The 27,695-nt window shown below is 42.7% G+C and overlaps 1 protein-coding gene across 1 annotated transcript in view; it reads right to left on the bottom strand.

Annotated features, from left to right (window-relative positions):
• The window catches only part of ZNF143 (zinc finger protein 143), a 415,284-nt gene that overhangs the window by 29,556 nt on the left and 358,033 nt on the right, over window positions 1-27,695 (bottom strand). Inside the window, exons 12-13 of the mRNA XM_086955969.1 lie at window positions 27,070-27,297; window positions 2,293-2,402 (exon numbers count right to left, since the gene is read on the bottom strand). Of these exons, the coding sequence (XP_086812095.1) occupies window positions 2,293-2,402; window positions 27,070-27,297 (338 nt within the window). The remainder of the gene's footprint in view (window positions 1-2,292; window positions 2,403-27,069; window positions 27,298-27,695) is intronic.

The following is a 27,695-nucleotide window of genomic DNA, read 5'->3' on the forward strand; positions in this document are numbered from 1 at the left end:
ATTCATCCCACCTTCCATGTTTCCTTGATAAAACGCAATCCCCCAAATCTTCGACGTTCCCATCCTCCCGCTCCAGTTCAAGTCCAATCTGCAGAGGAGTTTGAGGTTAAGAGAATTTTGGACTCTAAATTGAGAAAAAACACTTTGTTCTACCTTGTAGATTGGAAGGGTTTCGGTCTTGAAGATCGATCATGGGAGCCTAGCAAGAATGTTCACGCCCCTCGGTTGGTAGCTGAATTTCACAAGACACATCCTCAGAAGCCTAGAGAGGGGGCTTTGGTGGGGGGTACTGTCAGGTCCCAGCGGGGTTTTGAAAGTTCTGTCCCGAGATTTCAGTATAGAATCAAGGCAGGTACCAATCATTCGCTCTCTGCCTGTCATTGGAGGCAGAGAGTAGCGCAATCTAGACGCAAGGAAACATTTCCTGATTGTGCCCCTGATTAGTTGCCTTCACGCTCTAGTCTTTTCTATGTCGGCCATTTTGGGCGCTCGAGCCTTTCTCTCGGCGCACTTCAACGGTCTTTTTCCTGAGGGATAGACGCTACCTTCTGAGTGCGTTTTTTCGGAGCAGGCTTGGTCCTTCCCGTTCTGGTTCTGTGGAAGTTCCCTTCGCATTCCCTCTTGCGCTACAGACGTTAGTTTTCTGTCTGTGAACGTGTTACCTTTCAGTCCCGAAATTTCGACCTCAGCTTCTGTGCAGTTTACCTCTCCTCATTCAAGTACCTGGTAGGACGTAAACTTCTTTTGTGACACTTGTCTTCTGAGGGAGGTAAGAATTCAGACCAACTTTGTGCCTGTTCCGTATCCAGTGAATTCTCCAGAGACTTTTCAGTTCGTGTATATTCCCAAGGCACTCAGAACTTGTTTCTGTATTCAGCTATCGTCTGAGGCTGAGGATTGACAGCGTTTGCGATTTAACTAAAGACTTTCCTGAGCTAGAGACTCATATTCAGTGTTTGGTCAAGCAGCATTTGTTCTTCATCCTTCCTGAGCCTAGATGACATCAAGTATAGTAGTGTATTCTGATATGCATATTAATTATACAATATTATACCACCTTTAATTCAGCTGCTGGTTTTGGATATTCCTTGAACTGTGTAAAACTTGACTACCTTACTGGAATACAAAATCTCTAGACTCAATATAGAGAGGGGCTAAAGTCCGTACACATTCAGGTACTTGCTATATGATAAATTCACGGAGAGCTGGGTGATTAGAGCCAAAGTGTAGTGGGGAACTGTAGTAATGTTTTGCTTACTTTTACAGTAGATGGTTTCCCAGAATGAAGAGAAGTAGAAGAATACTTGTGTGGCAGTCTCTCTGTTTGTTATCCACTTCCCCTTTCCCTTTCATTCCTGGGCTCAGAGTTCTCTGGGTACAGGGGTGTGGGGGAGTTGGGAAATTCTCACCTAGCGAGAACCTTCTGGCTGCCTGCTCCCACGGATTCAAAGGAATTCAGGTACGCTCATTGACATTATGACCTCAAATGGGTTCACTCATATTCAAAATAGAATGTGATATATGGTCTTTTTACTGGTCCATATGAAGGAGCGAAAAGTGTTTTTGTACTACCGATAATTAAATGCAAATATTGGAGTAGTATGTACATGCCATATTTCAGCCTTTTTAAAACTGTGAATAAATAACACGACAACTTGTATTTCCTGCATTTTGTTTATTGAAGATCACTGTTTGGTGACTGAATTGTATTAACTGAAGTATTATGAAACAAATCCTGTGAAGGCATATTTTGTTTTTGTAACTGATAATACCCAGCCTTGACGGGAATATTGGGTGGCTCTGTCTTGTTTATAATGAGTGGAGCTCAGACACTAAGTTCAGAGGGCTCAGGCAAGACTAGCAATCGATTACTATAGCTACGTTCTGTAAAAGCTAGATGAACAGAGCAACTGAGGAGAGAGCAGTAAGAGTTAATTAAAAGATATATACTATTGCAGGAAACACAATTGAAAAAAATACGAACTATGCCAGGGTTTTATCCACCTCAGCATAACTTTGAAACTGAGGGATAAGGAATGCAGACGATGCCAAGTGGGGGGGATACATGTGAGGCCCAGGTATGCATCCGTGTCAGTTTACCTAATAATAATTAAATAGTCATACAATTTCTTATTCTTGCCCCTGGATGGTATCAACACCATCTATTGGAACAGAAAAGAGCTGGGCATTAGGGTAAGAAAAAATGCAGAACAGCAAAAAACTGCAAGCAAAATTTTACAGCATGTCAAATAAAAAGATTCACTCTTCCTTCTTACTTTGTAAAATACTTACATGTTGGCTTCCGTCCTGGGATATCAGGGCTACTTGTTGATTCATTCCTGAAGATAGTCCGTCATCCCCATCAACACCAGTCACATAGGCTATATGATGGCCATCTTCGTCTGAACCCAATACAAAAATACAGAATGAGTTAACAAAGATATGGTGAAACGCTTACACACTGTAAACATGAGTTCAACCTGCATACATTAGAAAAGTGAACATTAGAAACAATGAACATAGGAGACTTTTAAAAATCAAATAAATATAATAAATATTCAGTTGCTAAAAAGCTAAAAGCATAAGGTATATTTATTATGAGCCATGAAATCAGAATAATAATAATACTTTTTCAGACTGTATTTAAACCCTTTTTATGTTACTGATGTGCTGAGACACAAACTGAAACTAAATAAATCAATTCTTGCTTAATCTACATGCTTCAACTCTTAGAGTGAGTCTAGAAGTGGGAAAAGACATTTGCATACACAAATGGAATGCACAATTGAGGGTGGAATCGGGTCTGCCTTGATTTCACAGCCTTCAGCTTTGTAAACTGTGACGAGATTCAAGGCACCGACTGTGACATGTCTGTAGATACATGCTCGTATGATTCTTATGGTATGTTCATGTGACGGCTTCTCGTGGTATCTAGGAGCAAGTAACAAGATGGTTACGTACCTGTAGGAGTACTTTTGGAGCTTGAAAAAGTGTATGAATTCACATTCTGTGCACTGTGCTCCCATGTAGTGGTTGGTTCTAGAATGGTCTCTTTAAGTACCTTTCTCTCTCTCTGTATTTTATTGCAACATTTGGTGCTATGTCCTGCCTTACACAATGTCAGATGTACACCATGGAAGCAAATAACCGTGGTCACAATCTTCAGATTCTTTTTTTCCCTGGTGACTCGATATGCTTTCCCCTGCTCCTATACGCACTCCCACTTCAGTTGCAATTCACTTCATTTTGGGAAAGCATGACTGTTGCAAAAGTACTCCCACAGGTAATTACCATTTTGGTTTGCAAAAGAAATAGTTTCTGGATTTATATGCTGTGTGTTGATTTTGTTGCTGTATTCTCCTCACTAAGGTGGCTTGGTTGAAATGAGTAAGTATTTACGAACATGTGTTTCAGTACTTTTTGTTTCCTTGTTAGCTTGGATGGGGCTACAATTAAATGAAAGATACGTAGTCCAGAGATGTATATTAGGATCACAGCTTTATTCTTCAGATAGGATCCAAGTTATGTCTCATGCTATGCCCCATTAAGAGCAGCCTCCTTGCCGTTCTCCCTTAACGCACCAACTGAGTCCTTCTTCCACTCAAACACTCTCAAAATTCTGATGAAATCACATAGACTGAGCAGCAAGGCAAAGGGCAACAACAGAGAGGTTGCATTAATCACTTACTATATTATAACAGATGGCCAAGCAGTAATGCTTCATGAAGGTGTGCACAGAAGACCGCCGTGTAAACGTCGTTTATGGACATAATAGCAATCAAAGAGTGTTGCTCCATTTTTTTCTTGTAGAATGTGCTCTTGCTTTTTCTTCCAGTGCCACTGCTGCTGCCTTGTGACATGTCTGGATTGTTTGGGCTATCCATCTCGCTAGCTTCCTTGGTGGCTGGTGAACCATTGTTTGCCAGGGCAAAATAAATGAAAAGTTGATTTCCTTTTCTCATTAGTTATGTTCCTTTAGGTAATACATGGATGTTCCTCCGACATTTTGTGTAAGAAGAGCCCATTCTGCTTGAGATTCTGGTTGTTGGAAAAGCGCAGGTAAATGTAAGGCCTGACTGACATGAAACGTGAAATCAGCTTTTGGAGGAAATGTTGGTTAGTTCTCATTACCAACTTCTTTTAGCGTTGTGAGTGCCTATAGTTTACTAACTCTCTGTAAAGCCGTGATGGCAATTCAGAAAGCCGTCTTAAGTGTTACATACTTGAGCCCTCCATTATGCATGGGCTAATTGGTGGTTTCATGAGCTGAGTCAGCACATGGTCTAGGTTCCACACCGGTGTGGGGTCTGAGCTTGGCGGCATAATTGCTTTGCTAGTTCCCAGGATTATCTTAATGACCGGTGTGCTGAAAAAATATCTTCCTATAAATCCCCGTGTGCATGCACTGACAGATGTATCTTAAGTGAGGTGCAGGAAAGTCCCTCATCTAACAAGTAAGTGAAGTACCCGATAAAAATAGAGTCTTGAGTCCGTCTCCTCTTACATCACTGTATGTACCTGTTCCACTATGAGGGGGTAGCACTTCCTTGTGGTAGGCCTTCGGGACTCTTTGCTGACCTCTATGGTCCTTTTAGGTTACCGAAGGTGAACAAGCTCTAAGTCTTCAGCAGCCATGTGCCTAAGTTGGGGATAGCTGGTTCTGGGTGGAATTCCCAACCACTTTGTATTGTAAATATGTCCTGATGAGTCTTATGGCACTCCTGATGGAGATAAGACTCCTGATTTATGATTTCAAAAACAGTGTATCATGTGGTTCAAACAGGCGTAGTCAAAGTAGTCTTTCTCGAAGATGATTTATTTGGTGGGTCACATATTAAATTTTCATAGTGACTCCTTTGTGAAACGGAGCTTTTAAAGGCAATGATCAAACAACATCCATGGATCTATGCAACATCCCTATGCATTTCGGGCTGGGCCCTTCATCAGGGGATAGCAAAGGATCTGTAAATAAATGAATTGAAATCAGGAAGGGGAGCTCGCAGCCACAAGCTTAAAGAAACGTGATGTGTGGGTGCAATAAACATGCAAGTCAAAATGACGTCGTGATGATGAGGAAAAGAAAAAGGTGCACGAAATGAAACAAATCCTCCTGTTAAAAATGGAACTGAACAAGATGAGTCTTAACATGCGGTCAAAGTGGATAGAGAAAGAAATCGCCGTGTCTAAGGTGAAAAGCAACCCGATGCCTAAAGGATCCGAGACCCCTGACAAGTGCATGAAGTTGATGGTAATCGGAAAACCGGAGTGCGAGTAGCGGAGTTATTTCACAGTGCCATAGAGGAAAATAGCTTTTAGAGTGAACAGTGGTGTAAAGGAGCGCTTACCGATGGGTGAAAGTCGCAACGCGCCAAACGCCGTGTTGCCGAGGGTTTGTGAAAGAACGCGTAAGAAACGGAAGTAAATAAAGAGCCATGAAAGTAAAAAACGGACTAGCGGGAATGTGGATAAATGAAATAGTCAAGTCGGTAAAAACTCAATAAGGTTCAAAACATTGAAAAGAGCCACAAAATGTGGGGTAAACTGGTGTGAAATATCGGGAGAAACAAAAAATAAAACCCAAATTACACGTGAACTAGCACTGCATTAAAGATCGAGAATGGCAGCCATCTTAGAATGGGTTCAAAATAGTATACATACACGGTAACATCGAAGTTATCATGACAGTAAATAAAACAATGGACAGAAAGTATAAGTAAGAGGTAGAAAAAGGTAGAAAATCAACTATAGTAGATGACAGAGACCAATTACTGAAGGGAGAAACAAAAGGGTAACGAAATGTAAGAAAGTAAAGAAAATTACAATAAACCAGAGAGATTATAAACGTGGGAAAGTAAGTGTGAAGTGTGAAAGAGTCAGAAAAGGACAGAGCAGCAAATAACAAAGTGACATACATTTGAGCTGAAGGGAAGAGTGGGGGAAGTAAAAGCGTGGAGAAACAGGATCAAGACATGTAGTGTGAGACGAAAAACAATAGGATGTATATACATGAGAGACAACGATTCTCTATAAGAAACAACTATATTCGAGTCTGTCATTGAGCCCCTTGGGCTGGCAGGCATCCAGTCTCTTGATCCACGCTGTCTCTCTTTGGAGTAGTAGTTTCTTGTTGTCGACGCCTACTTTCAGTGGGACAACCTCCAAAACGAGGAACTTCAGTTGGCTCACATTATGCTGGTGTGAAATGAAGTGAGCAGCTAATGGGGCTTTGGTTGATCTGTTCCTGATGGTGCTTTTGTGTTCAGTTAAGCGAACTTTAATCTTTCGTTCGGTTTTGCCTACATAAGGCAGTCCACAGGGACACTTGAGTAAATACACCAGGTTCATGGAATCACAAGTGGCGTTAGTTCTCAATTTGATGGCTTTCCCTGACGATGGATGGTTGATGGTGTTACCCGGGATTATGTTGTGACAATGACTGCAATTATGGCACGGTATGGTGCCATTATAGTTGGTAGAAGTGTCACTGGGTTTGGTCTCAAGGATGTTCTTTAAATTTTTGGCTCTCTGGTAAGCGAAAAGTGGTCTGGTGTTGAAAATGCCCTGAAAGTCTGGTTCAAAGCGAATCATGTCCCAACTCTTGAGGATGATGTTTTTAATGACCTTGCTTCTGGTCGAATATTTAGAGACGAAAACAGGTCTCTGTTCATCAGTTAGTTTGATGTTGGTTCTCAGAAGTTCTGCCCTGGTTTTGGTGGCTACTCGGGTTTTGGCTGCTTGTAGAGTTGCTTCAGGATATTTTCTGTCTCTGTATTTCTGTAATATCTTTTCTTCAGAGTTTACATAGGCTTCTGGTTCAGAACAAATTCTTTTGGCCCTTAGGAGCTGAGAATATGGCAAATGAGTTTTGAGTGGAGTCGGATGACAACTGGTGAACATTAAAGCGTTGTTCCTGTCAGTGGCTTTAACGAAGAGATTGGTTGTCAATTTGTTGTCGAGTAATGTGACCTGGACATCCAGGAATGGTAAACTTTAGGGACTGATGGTATGGGTGAACTTTATGTGGTCATCCAGAGAGTTTATGTGTTTCAGGAATTCCAAAATTTCATCAGGTTGGCCAATCCAGATAAGGAAAATGTCGTCTATGTACCTCCATAGGGTGAGAATGTTGTTACTCCATTTGTTGTGACTCAAGATGTGATCTAGTTCCATCCGGTGCATAAACAGGTTGGCATAGCTGGGAGCAGCACAATTTCCCATTGATGTTCCAACGAGTTGGAGATAGTACTCGTTGTTGTATGAAAAATAACTGTGGTACAGCGTGTATTGTAGAAGTTCGAGTATCAGAACTTTCAAAGTGTCATCGATGGGATGGTGTAGCAAGAAGGACTCTATGGCTTCCAAGCCCCTATTGTGTGGAATCGATGTGTACAGGGCACATACGTCTATGGTTACCAGGGTGTGTACTTTGGCAGGATCAATGGTGACTTCTTGGAGTCGCTTCAGGAAATCAGTGGTGTCACGCAGGTAAGTGGACATGGAAGAAACTATGTCTTGTAAGTACAGATCGATGAACTTGCCAGTGGGTTCATGGATGGAGTTTTTTGTGGAAACGATGGGACGGAAAGGAGGCTTATTTAAATCCTTGTGGATTTTAGGAAGCATATGAATGCTGGGGCATTTGGGATGAGCTTGTATGAGAAATTTGTAATCCTTGTCTGTGATCGTTCCCGTGTTGAGAGCTTTGTCTAGGATGACTTTGAGCGTATTGGCAAAGACGCCGGTGGGGTCATTGGGTAATTTCATGTATAAGTTCTTGTCGTTGACATGTTCACTTACACTGGTATGGTAGAAGTCACTGTCCATGACAACAAGTGCGCCGCCTTTGTCAGCTTTGCAGCACGTGATTTCAGGATTGTTGACAATTTGGTTGAGTGCTCTGGATTCCTTAAGGTTGAAGTTTTTGTATTTAGAATGGGGTTTTTTGAAGATCTCTCTGATGGAATTCAAGGTGATAGTTTCAAAGGAGTCAAATATTTTGTGACTGACAGGGGCCACAAATGTGCTTTTGCTTCTTAACTCTTTACAAGCATGTTGAGTGGGTGTGCTGGTAACAGGGCACACATTAGAAAAAAAGTGTCGGAGTCTCAAGGTTCTCAAAAACTTGTATAAGCTTATCTCGGTTTCCAATTCGGTAGAATTGTATGTGGGGACGAAAGAAGTACCACGTTCCAAGGTAGATAATTGTAGTTGTGATAAGTTGGTTTTAGAGATGTTAATCACGAGGGTTTTTTGCTCCTGGTGGCTTGGGCGATTGAGGTGGTTGTTTCTCTTGGAGTTTCTGCCCCGCCTGGTTCGACGTTGACGGTTTGGCCTGCTTCTAAAAAAGAAACACCAGAAGTGGAGGCTGCAGTTGGAGGGACATTCCCAGATGTTTTCGATGGTGCAGTATTCCTGGGTTGCCGGCCATAGTTAGTATTGCCTCTCTGAGAGGTGGAGCCATCTGTGGAACTCCCTTCGTCCGAAGACGGATTGTTATAGGGTCTTTGTTGTCTACGTTGGGCATAAACTTCTGCCCAGCTGTAGACCTCGCCCAGTTTATAGTCCATGGTGTCACGTCTATATTTTCTGATCTTTCTATCGTTTATCTCTTTCGTATACTTTTCAAGTTGTACATTGATATCAGCAAGAGATTTATCGAGGTCTTCTTTAGACATGTTGTTCTCTAGGTTACGTGAGATTTGTGTGATTTCTTTGTCTAAATCATCGATGACTTTTGAAAGTTCTTCTACAATGAGAAGAATTAAATCCAGTGAACAACTAACGCCACTTGTGATTCCATGAACCTGGTGTATTTACTCAAGTGTCCCTGTGGACTGCCTTATGTAGGCAAAACCGAACGAAAGATTAAAGTTCGCTTAACTGAACACAAAAGCACCATCAGGAACAGATCAACCAAAGCCCCATTAGCTGCTCACTTCATTTCACACCAGCATAATGTGAGCCAACTGAAGTTCCTCGTTTTGGAGGTTGTCCCACTGAAAGTAGGCGTCGACAACAAGAAACTACTACTCCAAAGAGAGACAGCGTGGATCAAGAGACTGGATGCCTGCCAGCCCAAGGGGCTCAATGACAGACTCGAATATAGTTGTTTCTTATAGAGAATCGTTGTCTCTCATGTATATACATCCTATTGTTTTTCGTCTCACACTACATGTCTTGATCCTGTTTCTCCACGCTTTTACTTCCCCCACTCTTCCCTTCAGCTCAAATGTATGTCACTTTGTTATTTGCTGCTCTGTCCTTTTCTGACTCTTTCACACTTCACACTTACTTTCCCACGTTTATAATCTCTCTGGTTTATTGTAATTTTCTTTACTTTCTTACATTTCGTTACCCTTTTGTTTCTCCCTTCAGTAATTGGTCTCTGTCATCTACTATAGTTGATTTTCTACCTTTTTCTACCTCTTACTTATACTTTCTGTCCATTGTTTTATTTACTGTCATGATAACTTCGATGTTACCGTGTATGTATACTATTTTGAACCCATTCTAAGATGGCTGCCATTCTCGATCTTTAATGCAGTGCTAGTTCACGTGTAATTTGGGTTTTATTTTTTGTTTCTCCCGATATTTCACACCAGTTTACCCCACATTTTGTGGCTCTTTTCAATGTTTTGAACCTTATTGAGTTTTTACCGACTTGACTATTTCATTTATCCACATTCCCGCTAGTCCGTTTTTTACTTTCATGGCTCTTTATTTACTTCCGTTTCTTACGCGTTCTTTCACAAACCCTCGGCAACACGGCGTTTGGCGCGTTGCGACTTTCACCCATCGGTAAGCGCTCCTTTACACCACTGTTCACTCTAAAAGCTATTTTCCTCTATGGCACTGTGAAATAACTCCGCTACTCGCACTCCGGTTTTCCGATTACCATCAACTTCATGCACTTGTCAGGGGTCTCGGATCCTTTAGGCATCGGGTTGCTTTTCACCTTAGACACGGCGATTTCTTTCTCTATCCACTTTGACCGCATGTTAAGACTCATCTTGTTCAGTTCCATTTTTAACAGGAGGATTTGTTTCATTTCGTGCACCTTTTTCTTTTCCTCATCATCACGACGTCATTTTGACTTGCATGTTTATTGCACCCACACATCACGTTTCTTTAAGCTTGTGGCTGCGAGCTCCCCTTCCTGATTTCAATTCATTTATTTACAGATCCTTTGCTATCCCCTGATGAAGGGCCCAGCCCGAAATGCATAGGGATGTTGCATAGATCCATGGATGTTGTTTGATCATTGCCTTTAAAAGCTCCGTTTCACAAAGGAGTCACTATGAAAATTTAATATGTGACCCACCAAATAAATCATCTTCGAGAAAGACTACTTTGACTACGCCTGTTTGAACCACATGATACACTGTTTTTGAAATCATAAATCAGGAGTCTTATCTCCATCAGGAGTGCCCCTGGAAATAGTGCAAGCCCCCCTTGCACTCCTCTGTTCATTGTTCTAATTCTTGTCCCTACCGGCCGGAAGGGACAATTTCCTGGCACCCTAAAATACTTACCATTGGTTAAACCTCAATCATTTGATGAACATTGTATACCCCGTGTGACGCCATCTTCTACTCATCTTGCTTATCTGATGAGTCTTATAACACTGTCCTAGGCCACCTCCACCAGGCCGGCAAAGCATGTTTCTTTCAGGATTTGAGAACTGGGTGCTTGCTTGCAATTCTCTAGTAGCAATGGTACAGCTGGCATCATCTGAGGAGATCATAGCATCAAATGGTCACTCGGCATTTAGAGCAATAGGAGGTGCACCGAACACAAAAACAAGTAGTCCGTTGTCATTTCTTTTTATCCCTTCCTTTATTTCACAATGGTTCATAAAAACAGCCAACGCGTTTCGTTCCCCAAAGATAGAACCTTTTGGAAGTTCATCAGGGCTCAATTAACAAGTACTAAATTTCAAATATGATGAAAAGTCATTATAAATGTTCTGAATTTAGATGGGCTCCAAGATCACTATCACAATGATTGGAACCTATCAAATATAAATGATATGCGAACACTGAACAATAGTCTTTATCAAAATTTTGGGATATAAAAGTTGGATGTACCCACCTCTTATCTGGATGATAAATATGATTAAAAACATTAATAGTACTGACTCAGACACAATAGTCCATATGGAGAAGATAGTCTCCAAAGAATGAAAGATTAGCCACTGTGATACATGGACGTGTCTTCCACTGAAATCGCCGTATCTTCTGCTCTGACTACTAATCTTCCCACCTGTCCAGGTGTCAAATTGGCCCTGGACATTCGGGGGGTGGGGGGGAGTGGAGTGTTGGCATCGTCTCTTGTGAGGAAAGTCAGATTTGTATACCAAAGGCAGTGGGATCTTTGAAGCTCCCTACCTTAGAATGCTAATTTGCAGATCATCCTGTTGGAGGGGGTTTGAACAACCTCTGCCAGAGCAGGGTTTGTTCCTGAACTCCTGAGAGCAAAGGCCCTCTCCCCTGGGGGTCAGAAACCTGTCTGTAGTGGCAGGCTGGCTAGGACCAGTCAGTTATCACACTAGTAGATGGTAGGTTTTCAGGGGGAACCTCTAAGGTGCTATCTGGGTGCATATATTAATAAATCCATCACAGGAATCCGTGTGGGTATATCAATGCACGATGTTTGATACCAAACATCTTTGGTTTAAGTGAAGCCATCATGTAGCTGTGAAACTCGTTTTTTTACCAGAGCCCAGCACATGGACTTAAAATGGATTCCCTGATCACTTGTAGTGGCAGTAATTGAACCAGCCAGCACGGGGGCATATCTGCTCATGCAGATATGTTCACACATGTAATATAGTGCACCCTGCCTTAGAGCTGTAAGGCCTACTGTAGGAGTTACTTACCTATATGACACGCAGTATCTGCAGGCATGGCACACAGGGCTGTGTGCAAGGCAGTGTTTTCACTTTTGTCTGCACCAAGACACATAGCATGCAGTGACAGTCTGTCTGTGTTTGGTGAGGGGTCCCTTAGGGTGCCACAATTCATGCTGTAGTCTTTAGGGGCCCTCTTTACTATGTATTGCCCTAGAGGTACCATTTACTAGGGATTTAAATGGGGTGCTAAAGGAACTGCCAATTGGGATACAATTGCACAGTTTTAGGTAAAGAGATGTGGCACTGGGGACCAGGTTAGCAGGAACCCCGTTTCCAGTAAAAAAAGCATAAAATACAATGCAAAAAGTGGGGGTCAGGCAAACACAAGGAGATGATGGACGGAGCGCTGAAACTTTTCAGACACTCACCCCCAGTCACAGATCTGGGTTGAATCCATCATCATTCATGAGCTCACTTCGCCACCTCAGTTCAGACCCAGCTATATACAAGTCAGTCTTGACCCTGTGCCTCATGGAAACAGTTCGGCCGGAACAGCCAAGCCATGTCTTCCCTGAACCGGAAACAAGCATCCTGGGACCGGTTTCTGGGTAACACCCTTCATCAGACAGGCTAGCTTGAATCCAGTGGCAAAGTGAGCAAGGGACCCACGTCTGGGCATACCCTGCCACAGGGCTCGAGTCGGGGTACCATGCGGGTGGACGGCGTCCCCCCACTTATTTTACCGGGGGGACGCCGTCCCCCCTGCCAAACAGCTGGACTTCACTCATTGGCCTCTCTGGGACGAGGAGCTCGGCACATTTTGTGACGCCACTTCCGGTTGCGACATCACTTCCGGTGACAGCGTCCCCCTCCTTCTTTTTTTACGACTTGCGCCCTGCCCTGCCAACTTAGGGAGAACAAAGCAAACACAAGGAGATGATGGACGGAGAGCGTTGAAACTTTTAAGACACTCAACCTCAGTGACCATGTCAAAAAGGCGCACTTTCCTACATTGGATCATGAGCCAGGTAAAGCATGGACCTGATCATCAGCCAAGAGAAGCAGCAAGCGCTGAGGGCAGAGGTTGCCATACGCACAGAATCAACATGCTTTGCCAAAGACTCCTCCAGCAGCGATGGTAGAAACATCAGCTTGTCCTGCAGCTATAAAGATGACAAACAAACCAAAGTAACCCTGCAAACAACATACAATCTAATTTAACATACAAAAGTGGAGTTGTCTGCAGGCTGGTGGGCGCAATTCTAGTCTCCCCAATTCTAACTGGTGCTGCATCCTTCCTGCTACGTGCAAGAAGTAATTGATGAGGAACATTCTCCACAACGCCATAATTTCTTGAACACAGACCATCCAGAAGGGAAGACTTGGCGTGGCAGCCGCAACAAAATCTTCCCTTTTGGTGTCAATGAGCCATCCCAATTACATGTGCATCACTATCTCCTGGTTGGAGCCCTCGCATGCTGGCACTTGGTGGTGGCCGGTAAGCCTTCATTGCACTCAGATAGGCTCACCACTCTTTATTTCCCATTTTTCCCCACCCCTTTTATTTTTTTTTTAACTTATAGCCTGTGTTTCTAATGCTTACACATGCTTGTGCAGAGATAAGTTTACATCCCGGCCCGGCTGGTGCCATAGTTGGATTAGTTACTTACCTGTAATCCTAGTTCTCTTCCAGGGGTATCCTCATCAAAGTCATAAGCATTAGAATATTCCCCCCCATGCGCGGGACCCCGGAAACACTATATTATATGTGCCCCAAATATATATACTCATATATATATATATACATTATATATATATATATATATATATATACAAGCAATAGCAGCCAAATACACAATAGAGCTGGATTATGCTGTAATGAATTTCCACCATACATGAACATAAGCATTAGAAAACATGAAAAACAACTCCAAAGATTGTTTTGAAACTGTTTTAGTGCTGAAAAAGCAGTAGAAATTCTCATTATATCCTGAAAGCATAGAAAGCTCCCAGGCTGCATTGCAAACACACAGTCTCAAAAGACTGAAAAGCTAACCTGTAGCTGCATGCTACCAAAAACTGACACTGTGCCTTTAAGGCACTCATGACCCCCGGTATCCCATCATGCCTCAGGGGTGACAGTTGGGTCAGTTGTTCTTTCCGGCTCCTTCAGGAAGGATCCTGGTTACACAGCTCCACTCTTTTTCTGTTTTCTGACAGAAAATTCACTCAGTTTTCAACTTTTTTGACCTTACTTCGACGTTTTTCATCTAGTCAAGTAGGTTTTCTCTTGTTGGTTGGCTTTTCATCTTGAAATGCCTTCCCAAATGCCCTTTTTGTGGCAAGAAGAAGGCAAAGACGGACAGCCATGAGGTATGCATTCTGTGCTTACCTGAAGACCATGACCCAAGGACCTGCCCTCATCTGCAAGTAGGAGATTGGATGTGTTCGATGGACTTGCAAGATGCCTACTTCCAAATTCCAATTCCCATGCGACATCGGAAGTTCTTAAGGTTTCTGGTGGGCAACTAACACTACCAGTACAGGGTCCTGCCTTTCGGGCTAAAGTCAGCGCCGAGAGTCTTCACCAAATGCATGGCAGTGGTGGCAGCCTTCCTGCACAAGAAAGGACTTTTCGTCTATCCCTACCTAGATGACTGGCTCATAAAAGGCCCATCTCCTCGACAGGTAGAGACCGACTTCCACCTTTGCCTGCTACAATTGCACAGACTCGGCCTCCACGTCAACATGGAGAAGTCGGTACAAATACCAACCCAATCCATACTCTACCTGGGCTCCGTTCTGGATACAGAATTGGGAAAAGCGTATCCTTCGGAGGAGAGACTATTTTCTATGCAGCAGAAGTGCAGAGTTCTGCTACAGTGCCAGAATCCAACAGCGCGTCAAGTAGCGTCTCTGCTGGGTTCCATGGCGTCCTGCATCTTCCTGATTCCTCACGCCAGGCTGAGGATGCAACCTTTACAGCAGGCTCTGGAGGATCAATGGGATCAGTCGACAGGGCTCTGGGAAGACCGGATCTTTCTTTCCCAGGTGACGAAGACCTCCATCAAATAGTGGACTCACCCTCGCAACCTTCTGGTGGGAGTGCCTTTTCACCAGCCTCTCCCGACACAGTCTATAGTCACAGACACGTCTCTCCAAGGCTGGGGAGCGCACATGGGGTGTCTGCAGATTCAAGGAAGGTGGTCAACAAAAGAACAGACCTACCATATCAACATGCTGGAGCTTCGAGCAGTCCATCTGGCTCTGAAGACCTTCCTTCCTGCTCTCGAATCACACTCAGTTCTGATCCAAACGGACAACACGATGACCATGTTCTACCTGAACAAGCAGGGCGGAACTCGGTCGCGTCCTCTCTCTCTGGAGGCACAAGCCATCTGGCACTGGCTGCTCACCAGGAACCTCACAGTAGTAGCGGTGCATCTCCCAGGAGAGCTAAATATCAAGGCCGACGCACTCAGCAGGCACTTCGAAGATCAGCCAGACTGGGTGCTGCACAACAAGGTGGTGGCAGACCTCTTCAATCGCTGGGGTCGTCCAGAAATAGATCTGTTCGCGGACGACGAAAACTCAAAATGCCACGCCTTCGCGTCCAGATTCCACCGTCCGGGGACAAGGGGGAATGCCCTTTTGATGGACTGGTCAGGGACATTTGATAAGGCATTTCCTTCTCTGCCCCTGATTCCGAAGGTGGTGTCCAATCTCATCAGATCCAGCATGACCATGATCCTGGTAGCCCCAGACTGGCCTCGGCAGTGGTGCTACCCGGACCTTCTACAGCTGTCAGTGCTTCCACCCAGGAGACTGCCCTGCAGGCCGGACCTGCTGACCAAGATGGGGGGTTGGATTCTGCATCCCAAACTTCCCTCACTGCACTTAACAGCATGGCTCCTGAGGTCCTACAATACGGACATTTAAATTTACCACCTGATTGTATGCACATTTTAAAGGAAGCAAAACGACCCTCCACAAGAACGTCTTATGCGTTTAAGTGGAAGAGGTTTTTTCTTTGATGCAGAGAACGTCACTTTGATCCCTCATCAGCACAGGAGGAGGTGATTCTGCCTTACCTGCAGTACCTAGCAGGATCTGGTCTTACATATACCTCTATCAGGGTGCACCTCTCAGCCATTACGGCTTATAGGAAGTCTCCTGCTCAGCCTTCTTTCTTCCAGATGGAGGTGGTCAAGGATTTCTTACAGGGGTTGAAGAAAGTGTACCCCCCGGTTAGAAACCCTTCTCCTCCGTGGGAATTAAACCTAGTATTGTCTAAGTTGATGGGCCCCCTTTGAACTCCTCCACAGAGCTTCTTTGCAACACCTATCGTGGAAGGCCGCTTTTCTAATTGCAATTACATCAGCGTGCAGAGTAAGTGAGATACAAGCACTGTGTACAAAAGAACCCTACACTGTTTTCTATCACAACAGAGTAGTCTTAAGGGCACATCCATCGTTTTTACCTAAGGTTGTTTCTGATTTTCATTTAAATAAGTCCATTTCTCTTCCTTCTTTTTTTCCAAATCCTACGACCCCGGCTGAGCGGTCTCTGCACTCTTTAGATCTCAAAAGAGTCCTTACATTTTATTTGGAAAAGACCAAAGAGAGTAGGAAGACGGACCAATTGTTTATCAACTATGGTCCACTGGGAACGGGCTTTCCAGCTGCCAAGAGATCCATCGCCAGATGGATTGTCTCCTGTATTAAATTGGCTTATCAGCTTGCAGGCAAGCCCTTACTTTTGTCACCTAAAGCACACTCTACTAGGTGGAAAGTGGCAACAGTAGCTTTCCTGCATGATGTCCCTATGTCAGAGATCTGCAAGGCTGCAACCTGGAGATCAGTTCATACCTTTACAAGGCATTGCTGTCTAGAATCTGATTCCAGGGCTGATACTCAAGTAGGACAAGCCTCTTTGAGGAATCTATTTGGGTAGCCTGCGGCCTGTACAAGCTTAGTTGTTTCTAGGCTTAGTATGGTTATTACTGTATTGTTACTTCCTTGCCCGCAGTGAGATGAGGTGAGGCTCGCTATTCTATTCTAATGCTTATGACTATTGATGAGGATCCCCTGGAAGAGAAGGATTAGTTACTTACCTGTAATCCTAGTTCTCTTCCAGGGGTATCCTCAGCAAATCTGCAGGTCAAGAACCAGAGGCTTTACCATCGCCGTAAGGGCCAATTGTTTTAAAATACGTTTTCAGTTTATACCAGGTGGGTGGAGGTTGTCTTGATATGGGTGTGCCCAAGGGTCCCCTCCCTATTAGAAACATAGCAAATCGTCATGAATGGGAGGCTCATGTACAGCTCAGGTTTGGTGAATGGTAGCAAAGTGCAAATATTTGCACATGCACACACTTGCTATGATTACCGCCAAGACTCTTTGTGAGCAGTTCCTAATAAGAGGGGACTTCATTATTCCATGGGAACCTCCATTAGACTCATTCCACCTTCTGTATCCGGAGCAAAAGCACAGAAAACTGCAAATGAGTTTGGCAGTTGTGTGCACAACAATTTGAATTTGTTAGATACTAGAAGAACAACCCACCCTGCAGACATAAAACTCTAGCACTACCCTTCCATTTAAGCCTTACTCACGTATATCAATATGTTCTTTGTTTCACCTCACCTTAGAGGACACATACAGACAAAGCAATATATACCAATGACATTCTCAGATCACAGCTTACTGCTACAAGCCCTGTGCTGGGGTCCAATGATGGCCAAAATCCCCATGTGGCGTTGCAAGTACCGCCTTTGAAAGGCACAATCACAGAAGAGATTAAACACTACTTGATGCTAATACAGGGTCTGTTGCCGGCCCCTTGACCGAATGGGAAGCTTTCAAGATATATATATGTACTGCCCGGACATATGAAGGTGGTTAATTCTGTCCATTAGCCAGACTGATTCAAACAGAGAAATGCATAATGGCTATAACAGCAACATGTAAGTGTCATGTGCTAAGGCAAGCAGATATAAATGCATTGTTCATCGCATATTACAGGCAGACCCAATTGACTCCACCTGCATATACTGCTTCTTCAAACCCTCAAAACAGAGGCGCCGATTATAGGACTCGAAACTGCCATTGCAATAAGGCAACTCACAACAGGCAAGACTCCATGAAGTGCGACATACAGTTTGAATTTTCTCAAACTTATTAAACTGAATTGACAAAGCGCCTCTTGAGGTTTTAAGAAACATCCACGGATCAAGGCAGGTTGCAGCCATTGTTGAAAGCACCCTTTGATATGCTGCCCAAATCTTGTTGCGATCCGCTTGATTGCGCTTTATGCCCCCATTGTCTAGCTTGAACTAAGACTGCAAGATTTTGGGAAAATGTATATCAAACCGGGTCCAACATACACTCATGGACCTGGTTCATCTGGATGAAAACAGATTTGTTCGAGACACGATTACATCGTCCAATATCCACAGGATATTTAATGTTCTAGGTCGAATATCAGTGGACAGAAACAGGGGGAAAGCCTGCCCTGGACATATTTATTTGCAGTTACGCTGCATATGAGTTCAGGGCAGTTATACTATCTTTGATTAGGGTCATATGCACTGACCCTACAGCCTGGGTCGAGACAGGGATGGAGTTCTTTGACTCCTGGGAGATCCACAGCGGTAGCAGGCAAGGCTGCTCCTTTCCCCATTCCTCTTCACCCTCATGATGGAGCTGCAAGTGTACACAGGAGAGAGGCATGGCCTGGATGGTGCAGGCTAGAAACATTCCATCTTACTGTATGCGGATGATGTATTGATATACTTAGCTGTTATCATGGGACTGGGGCCGACGCTAGGGACTCTCAAGACTCTTGGCGCAGTGTCTGGCCTGGTAGTCAGCCGGACCAAGCCCGATATATTCCCCTTAACGGATACTTGCTCTAAAGCGCTTTGTGAAAGGGGCACCACTAATTTGCCCAGAAAATCACACATGTTCAAATATCTTGGAGTGAATGTGAGCAGGTACCTACCCAATGTCAAGGGTGGGAATCTTGACAGAGCACTGGCATCCATTAGGTCGACATCAGTGTACTGGAGAAAACATCATTTTTCGCCACTGGGGCGCATTGACTTGTCTAAGATGGTGGTTTTACCAGGCCTTCTGTACCTATTCTCTAACCTAACACCACATATACCCAAGTTCTAGAACCTCAATAGCTGTCTAACAGAGTTGGTGTGGAATGTGAGCAGGTACAGAGTGGCTCTTGATAACTTATTTCTCACAATAGATGCAGGAATCTAGGGGGACTCGTTTTGAGTCCTACTATCTAGCAGTGCAGCTCCAATGAGTCCTGAATTGCACCACACCAAGCTCCACTCTAGAGGTTGGATATTTGGATAATTGTCTGGGTGACATGGTGTAATATTGTGCATTTACTTGCTTCACATATGTTATTATTACTGTAGTCACCTTGCTTATGTTTAAAGGTGCACCATGGTGATAGAACCTGGTGTGATGATGCTTCTGAGCTTGCTGGATGGATGGGATCACTTTTACTGGAATAAACTTGACTACTATTTTCCTACCTGGAGGCTCTTCATCTTCATTTTATCCTCAATTTTACAATGGGGATGAGGATGGGATTTCGACCCATTCAACAGGATCGTGATCTCAACATTCAACAACATGTTTGTGAATTTTCCACTCGACTGAACTGTGGATTATCTAAAGACTACTCCATCTCAATTTCTACTTGATGTGAGTACATCTTACAATTGTGACTATAAATCTTAATTTGAGCTTTCCCCACATATACCTTTTACCATTAATTCCATGGTATCAAGGTCACTGTGTGAGCTCAAACATTAGAGCAACCGCTGCACATCTCACCTCATATCTAGTTTAAAATCCATTGAGGTTGGGAGATTTTGGTGTGGGCTCTACTATACTTTGGGTTACTGTGGTGATAATTCATGAACATTTTTGCTATTTGAAAATTTAGTGCATTATCATCCCTACTCTTCGTGCCCGCAGAGCGCTGGTGCCAGTGGTTTTCTGTGTTAATGTCCGTTATGATATGACTGTGACATGACTGTGACATCAGCTGCTGAATAATAAACTCTGTGTGGCCATCAAGTGGACAGCGTATTTTACTGTTGGCCGGTTTGTTCCTGTGGAGAGATTGCTGGACTTACAGACAGCGTTTATGGGGAAAACATGACTATTTTACCAAGTCACTGTTGATTACTGGTTTGGCTTGAAGTTGTAAGCGTCTTCTGGCTCTTTGCCGGTTTCCCATCTATGAAATAATCATAACATCATCTATCAAATTTCAACCGCCTTCAAACCGTCATTGTTTTCCTCGTGTGCCTGCTTACCTGTTTCCAAGATACACGAACATTCCAATTTTCGTGTCCATTGTCAGCTTCGCACATCGCAGGTTCTTCCTCAAGCATCTCATTTCGTCATCTTGTTACATTACGCAGCGTGAGTTGCGTGCGTAACGCGGCGTGGGAGACACCTTGGATTTCTTTTTCTTCACCTCGTTCCGCTAAAAATGCATTATTGTACATCAACAATACTTCGCAATGCAGATCATTGAAGTTTGAGCTGGTGTTCACAGCTGGTGCTGGTGTTCAAGTGACTTTGAAGTTTTCGTCTGAAGACGTCTTATTTTCCTCTCGTCGATCGAACTCAAGTAACTTAATTTGATACCACAGTGCCATCGTGTGGTTTTTAAACAGTATTGCTTTGGTTTCGCAATTTTCTTTCAGCATTACAGTATTGTGAACGCTATTGTAAGTTGTCTTTGAATATTCATTTTGCTTTGGGTTTTTATTGTGAATTCACACTGTCTTGCTTACATTTTACATCATTTAGTTTTTACAAATAAGTGAATAAGCAATGTCTTGTTCTCTTTAACATGCATTTTCTTTCAGCATTATTTTTAACAGAAACCGTGACTATGTCATGCTTATTAGTCGTTCTACTGTAGGTACATCAGTTGGTATATAAACCTTAGCCATATCTCTGTGCTCTATTTAAGTTTGACTGTGTCGTTAGCTATAACTTCACTTTGGTGTTATTGTGAGACTTACTATCATGCAGAATGTGGCAACTCCACCATTTTTTCTTTCCACCCCATGCAATCGGCCAATCAAGTGGCAGATGTGGAAAAAGGTTTTTGAGAGGTACGCCAAAGTTTGTGGTACTAATCTTAGTGCTGAGAGGAGGACAGCTCTTCTTCATTGCCTGGGCTCTGAAGGACAGGAGGTGTTTGACCACTTGCCCGTTGTTGATGTACAATTCTCGAACGATATCATTTTGGTAGGAGGACACAAAATGAAGGGGAGTCCGTTGAAAACTATGTCACTGCTCTTAGGAAGTTAGCATCCTGGTGTACATTTGAAATGAAATGAAATGAAATGAAATGAAATGAAATTTGATTTGTAGAGCGCATGGCTGCCCGAAAGCGTCCCAGCGCTTGCTTAGGGAACCCGTCCTGGTATTCCCTTGCGAGATAACCCATTACTGGGCATCCCCAAGGTGAAAGCCAGGCATCCCGCTGCGAGGGGCCGTTGTGGAGATTAAGCAAGCTATTGCCCAGAGTTACAGAGTGGGACTCCATGATTGGAATAGGCACCGAGGCGAGAATTGTCAGGTCCGGGGAAATTTTGAGCCCAAGACCCGCCGAGTCGGGGAATCGAACCCTGGTCCGGGCCAGACCTCTGCATCAGGGTCTGCCGCTTCAACCACTTGAGCCACACTTCTCCATTTGGGGCCCTTCTTGAAGAAAGAATCCAGGACCAATTTATGTTGGGGTGCAATGTTGATAAAGTCAGAAGTGATCTATGGCAAAAGGATGAACCCACTCTTGAGGAGGTCATAGGTATTGCCAAACAGATCGAGCACTCTTTAAATTGTGTGAATATAATTTCTAAACGTGAGAACAAAGATGACACTGTTCATTCTGTGAAAACTAATTCAAAAGAAAAATATTTTAAGAAAAGTACTTTAGCAAAGGCACAGAAAAAAAATGTGAGAGATGTAAGATTTAAGTGTTACAGATGTGGGAGTGAGAATCATTTGGCTAATGATAAAAAATGTCCTGGACTTAAACCGACTTGCTCAAACTGTAAAAAGGTAGGACATTTTACCTCGGTTTGCAAAGCCAAGCAAAACAAGGGGAAGGTTCTGGCTATTACAGACAACAGTGATAGTGATGGTGACAATTAATCTGATTGCTACTGCGGACAAATTGTTTCTCAAGTCTCTGATAATCGTAAGAAAGGTCTCTTGGATGATATAGAAGTTGAAGGTAAGTTAACTAGAGACTTGTTTGATTCGGGAGCAAAAATCAGCATAATATCAAGAAATGTTTTCCTGAGTAAACTTGCTAAGACTGTAAAAATGCTTAAAGCTGATATAAGACCTAGCGGCTATGGGAGAGAACCCATAAAATTAATGGGTTATTTTTCTGGGTTGATAGAGTACAAAGGCAGATCTGTTTTTGGAAAAATATATGTTTCACACAAAGGCGACAGCAATCTCAGTTTGTTTCACCAGAAAGTTCTTGGAGTAATGTTAGACCCTAACAGTGATCCCCCCATTATCTTGAGAGAAGATATTCAAATTAATGATGTGTTGGGTCAGGATTGTGATGGTGATTTTACTACTCTTCTCAGGAGGGAGATTCCCGAGGTTTTTAAGGATGAGTTGGGCTGCTTACGTGGTTATGCTCACAATATAAGGTTAATTCCTGGGGCAATACCAGCAGCTGGTAAAGTCCACAGTGTACCATTATCAGTGAGGGACGAGATGAAAGGGAAACTAGAGAAACTAAAAAAAGATGGCATAATTGGGGAAGTAGAAGGCACTAGGTGGTTGACGCCAGTTGTAGCCTCACGAATATCGAACAGAAGTCTTCGTCTACGCATCGATTTATGAGAATTACACAAACAAATCATCATAGATAAGTATCCTCTACCTAAAATTTTTGATATGTTAATGCTTTTACAGGAAGCTAATGTTTTTTCTACCATAGACTTAAAATCTGACTATCATCAGATAAAGATAAGGCCAAAGACCTAACTGCATTTATCACGCCCTTTGGCACTTATAGATTCATTAGATTACCATTTGGACTTGAGTCCGCAGCATCTGTATTTCAGAGAGCATTAGAGAGAGTATTGAAAGGAGTTGTGTGTGTGAAAATATATCAAGATGATGTGCTTGTTTATGGGAAGAATGAAGAAGAGAATGATGCGATACTCAGGGACGTTTTTAAGAAATTACAGGATTACAATTTAACTGTAAGAATTGACAAATGCAAATTCAAAAGGTCATCTATAGATTACCTTGGACACACCATTTCTGGTCAAGGTGTCCAACCCAAGGCTGAACTTATAAAAACTATTCAAAATCTAGCTTCTCCTTCCAATAAGGAGGAACTAATGAAATTTCTTCGGATGTCAGAGTATTATAGCAAATTTATGAAGAACTTTGCTGGGATGTGTGTAAATATGAGGAAAGTATTATGCAAGGTTGTGGATTTCATCTGGTCAGATGATTGTGAAAAGGAATTTATTATGGTCAAGAGTATGCTCAAGAAAACTCCCAAGTTAAATAGCTTTGAGCCCACCAAAAGAGCAGTCCTCATCACTGATGCCAGCATGAAAGGTTTGGGGGCTGTGTTACAACAGAAGGATGGGGACACAGAGAATGTTATTTTGTTTCTATCACGATGCCTCAGAACTACGATACTCAGTCATAGAGAGAGAGAGGTCTTAGCTTTGCACTGGGCCATACAGAAACTCAAGAATCTGTTATGGGTTTGAAATTCGAAGTACGGACTGATCACAAGCCACTATGTCAAGTTTTTAATAAGAAAGGGATTGATGCTATTTCGGGAAGACTTTCTAAATGGGTTGTGGAACTTCAGGGATACAATTTCAAAGTTGAGTATTTACCAGGTGCTAAGAACAGTGTTGCAGACACATTGTCAAGGTTGGTGGTGCAAAGTGATGATAGTGCTGATGCTGAGGAGGATCACCTTGATAAATGGGTTTGTACTATTGAGGCAGGTGGAATGAAGGAAAGCAGATGGCGAGAAAAGTGTGCCATTGATAAGGAATTTATTGAGTTAACCTCATTACTCAAGAATGGATGGGACAAGAAACTGAAAGGTAATTGTGAAAAGTATTGGCTGGTGAAGGATGAATTATCGGAGAGTGAAGGCCTTATTTTTAGGGGGACTAGATTAGTTCCACCAACTGCACTTCGTGAAGAACTTCATGAGATGGCACATGAAGGTCACCAAGAGATGTCTAAAACAAAGGAAAGATTGAGACTTACATATTGGTGGCCAGGAATGGACTTGCAGGTGGAACAACTTTTGAGGGTTTGAATACCTAGCTTGTTGTATGAGTGAGAAGTGTCAGAAGCCTAGGGTTCAACCCATGGTTATTAGCGAATGGCCGAAGAAGCCATGGGAAGAGTTAGCGTTTGATATTTTGGGGCCTTTTCGTGGAAATGGTTGTGAGAGTTATGTCTTTGTGTTGATGGATTTACATTCCAGGTGGCCAAAAGTAAAAATCACAAAGTGCATTGATACTAAACATGTGATAGAATTTCTCAGGGAGTTTTTTGGGAGAGAAGGGCTACCTAGGGTCATACTAATTGATAATGGTACGCAATTGGTCTCCAATGAAATGGAGGAGTTCTTGTTGAAGTGTTCCATCAAACAGAAGAGGTGTGCTCTTTATCATCCCGAGAGCAATGGCATGGTGGAATGCTTCAACCGTGTTTTAAAAGAGACCATTGATTTAGCCAAACAAAACTGTTTAGATTGAGAAAAGGAAGTCATCAGGAATGTTAAAATTTACAGGTTGTCCCCTCATGTCATAACTGGTCGCACAGCTTTTGAATTACTTAAAGGAAGAAGTGCTAATACTTTGGTTGCTCCTTTTTTGATCATTGACACTATATCTAAAAGAGGTGCGAAAGCCTCCGATAGTGATTGGAGGCTCAAAGAAAGTGAAAAAATAAAGGCACATAGAATAAGTTATGATCAAAGAAAAGCAGTGAAAGTTACTGCTGTCAAAGTGGGTGACTTAGTTATGATTAGAGCTCCAGTTGGCAGGAAAATTTCCAATCTGTTTCAAAAACCGCATAGGGTAATCAAAGTGTTGACAAATGCTATCAAAACTGAGAATTTATGCATTTATTATTATTATTATTATTATTATTATTGCATTTAACGAGCGCACAGCTACCCAGAGGTTTCCCGGCGCTTGCCTTGGGAACCCGTCTTGGCTTTTCCCTGTAAGATAGCCCCTACAGGGCATCCCCAAGGTGAAAGCCAGGCATCCCGCCGCAGGGGGCCGTTGTGGAGATTAAGCAAGCTTAATGCCCAGAGTTGCAGAGTGAGAACCCATGATTAGAGCAGGCACCGAAGCGAAAATTATCGAGTCCGTGGACATTTGAGCTCAAGACCCTGCCGCGTCGGGAATTGAACCCTGGTCCCGGGTCTGACCTCAGCTTCCGGGTCTGCCTGCTCTACACCGTGAGCCACACTTCTCCACACACCGTGAGCCACACTTCTCCACACACCGTGAGCCACACTTCTCCACTTGGAACCTAAATAGAGTGGTGGTCATTAAGAACAGTAAGTTAAATGTTAATGAAGATGATTTCTCCTCAATTGCTTCTCGACCGAGTTCTACAGTGGATAATAAAATTGATGGCGATTCGAGAAACAAGAGGATCTCCAGGTTACCATTGAAATTTGATGACTATCAGATGTAACATGTTTTATTATATACAGTCTCATCATAGTGTTTCCTAGTATTACTCTGTTTTAGTTTTGTATATAGGGGAAAGTGTGTAATATTGTGCATTTACTTATTTCACATATGTTCTTTAATTAATGTAGTCCCCTTGCTTATGTTTAAAGGTGCACCATGGTGATAGAACCTGTTGTGGTGATGCTTCTGCAGCTTGTGGTCAGTTGATTCCGACTTCCCCTGCTGGATGGATGGGATCACTTTTACTGGAATAAACTTGACTACTATTTTCCTACCTGGAGGCTCTTCATCTTCATTTTATCTTCAATTTTACACATGGCTGTTCTGAAAAGCCTGCTGGGCAACTGGCCCTGTGCCGCGTTAGCTCCTCTTCTCAGAGTAGCATGATTTTGCTGACTTAACTACCTTCAAAGCTCATTCCGCCGGGAGGTATACGCACCGGACTTACGGTTGCGCTGCCTACCCAGCCATGGGGAAGCATGGCAAGTTGCCAACAAGTTACACTGGTTAAGACAGCAAATTACGTGATGGTCTCACGCCGATCAACGGAGATGAGCAATTACTTACCTCTATCTAGCAAGACAACTTGTTAGTCTAGTGGACTGCAGATGGCCCCAGCTAAACTGTCCCCTTGCTTTAAATTTCACTTTTTGCACTCAGATTGGCTGAAACGTCTTTACAGTTTTGAGGCAGTCTAGAGCCATGATAGCAAAACAAAAGGGCACCATCACATGACGAGATAGGTGACAGCCTTGAGTTAAACAAAATTAGACAATACAAGATAGCGGAAACTACAGACAACAGAAATCTTTGAAAAGGATACTTCAGGAAAATGGTCTTGCAATAGGGGCAAAACCTCAATTACCAATAGTGCTTTTTAATTTAAAGGATCAATCTAATTAGTCTGCTACTCACAAACGCAACCAGTAGATGGAAGTGAGTCAATGAAAGCAATCAAAGGAAACAAGTCATGATTAAAGCTGAAAAGGCACATTTTCACTAGAATGAAAATGTAATATTTGGTTAGAAAAACAGCACTTTTGCTGCTAGGGTATTCCCATTACTGAGGGACAAGTCAGTGTGCCAGTTTGAATGAGCCGCCTCAGATTGATAGTTAGGGAGAATGGACGTTCTTGAACAAGTATTAGGTTTACAGTACTGTAACTGCAATATCTGAAACAAGTTTTCGAAAAAAATGAATCATAAGTGTTCTCTTTCCATACAAAATAGGGTTAGACACAAAACACTTCCATTTTCGAGTCATGGGCTGATACAATACTTTAAATATAACCATGAATACAATCTATATGTACATAAAAAGTTCGATTTGGGGTACTAATGTAAAATACATGTACAGAGATTCTTTTGATGACTTGAGTCATCATAGCAAGAAACATTATTTTACTTGGTATGGTGGAGTCGTCTACAAAATGGTACTAACCTCCCTGATGATCAAAGAATGCTTCCGGGTCTTCTTCGATGGGCTCTGTATCATTGTGCGCTGTCCTCTTGTGCATGGCTAGTGTGGAAATTTGTTTGTACGTTTTGCCACAGTGATTGCAGTTGTAAGGCTTGGAATGCGTGTGCACAACATGATGTTTGTACAAACTGGAATATTCAGTAAACCGTTTATCACATCCAGGTACTGTACACACATATGGTTTCTCCCCTAAATAGAAAAATACATAAAATAAATTTAGAACATAATACATGATCAATTGAACCTGGTCAACAAACAAATATTCGAATTTTACATTTTCTCTTTTGAGAATGAGTGAGAAACAATCTGTTAAAGAATTTGATTTGTATTTTTTAGTCATCAAATATTATCTGTCGTCAGGAAGCCATGTCACTTCAACGCATTCAATATTAACAGAAAGATGAGCGGCCATATTGGCTAACAGTGATCTATGGGATGCACAGCACTGTGAATGCCGGTTTTATGAACGATTTTAAAATAGGCAGGTAAGCACGAATAGTGGCCAAAAATATCTTTTAATTTAGGTAGTTAAAATACGAACTCTCAACAATAATTACTGTGTTTTATACATTTTGTTCCAGTGTTTT

The sequence above is a fragment of the Lissotriton vulgaris genome, chromosome 2_1 (genome assembly GCF_964263255.1).
Source record: "Lissotriton vulgaris chromosome 2_1, aLisVul1.2, whole genome shotgun sequence".
Taxonomy (NCBI): domain Eukaryota; kingdom Metazoa; phylum Chordata; class Amphibia; order Caudata; family Salamandridae; genus Lissotriton; species Lissotriton vulgaris.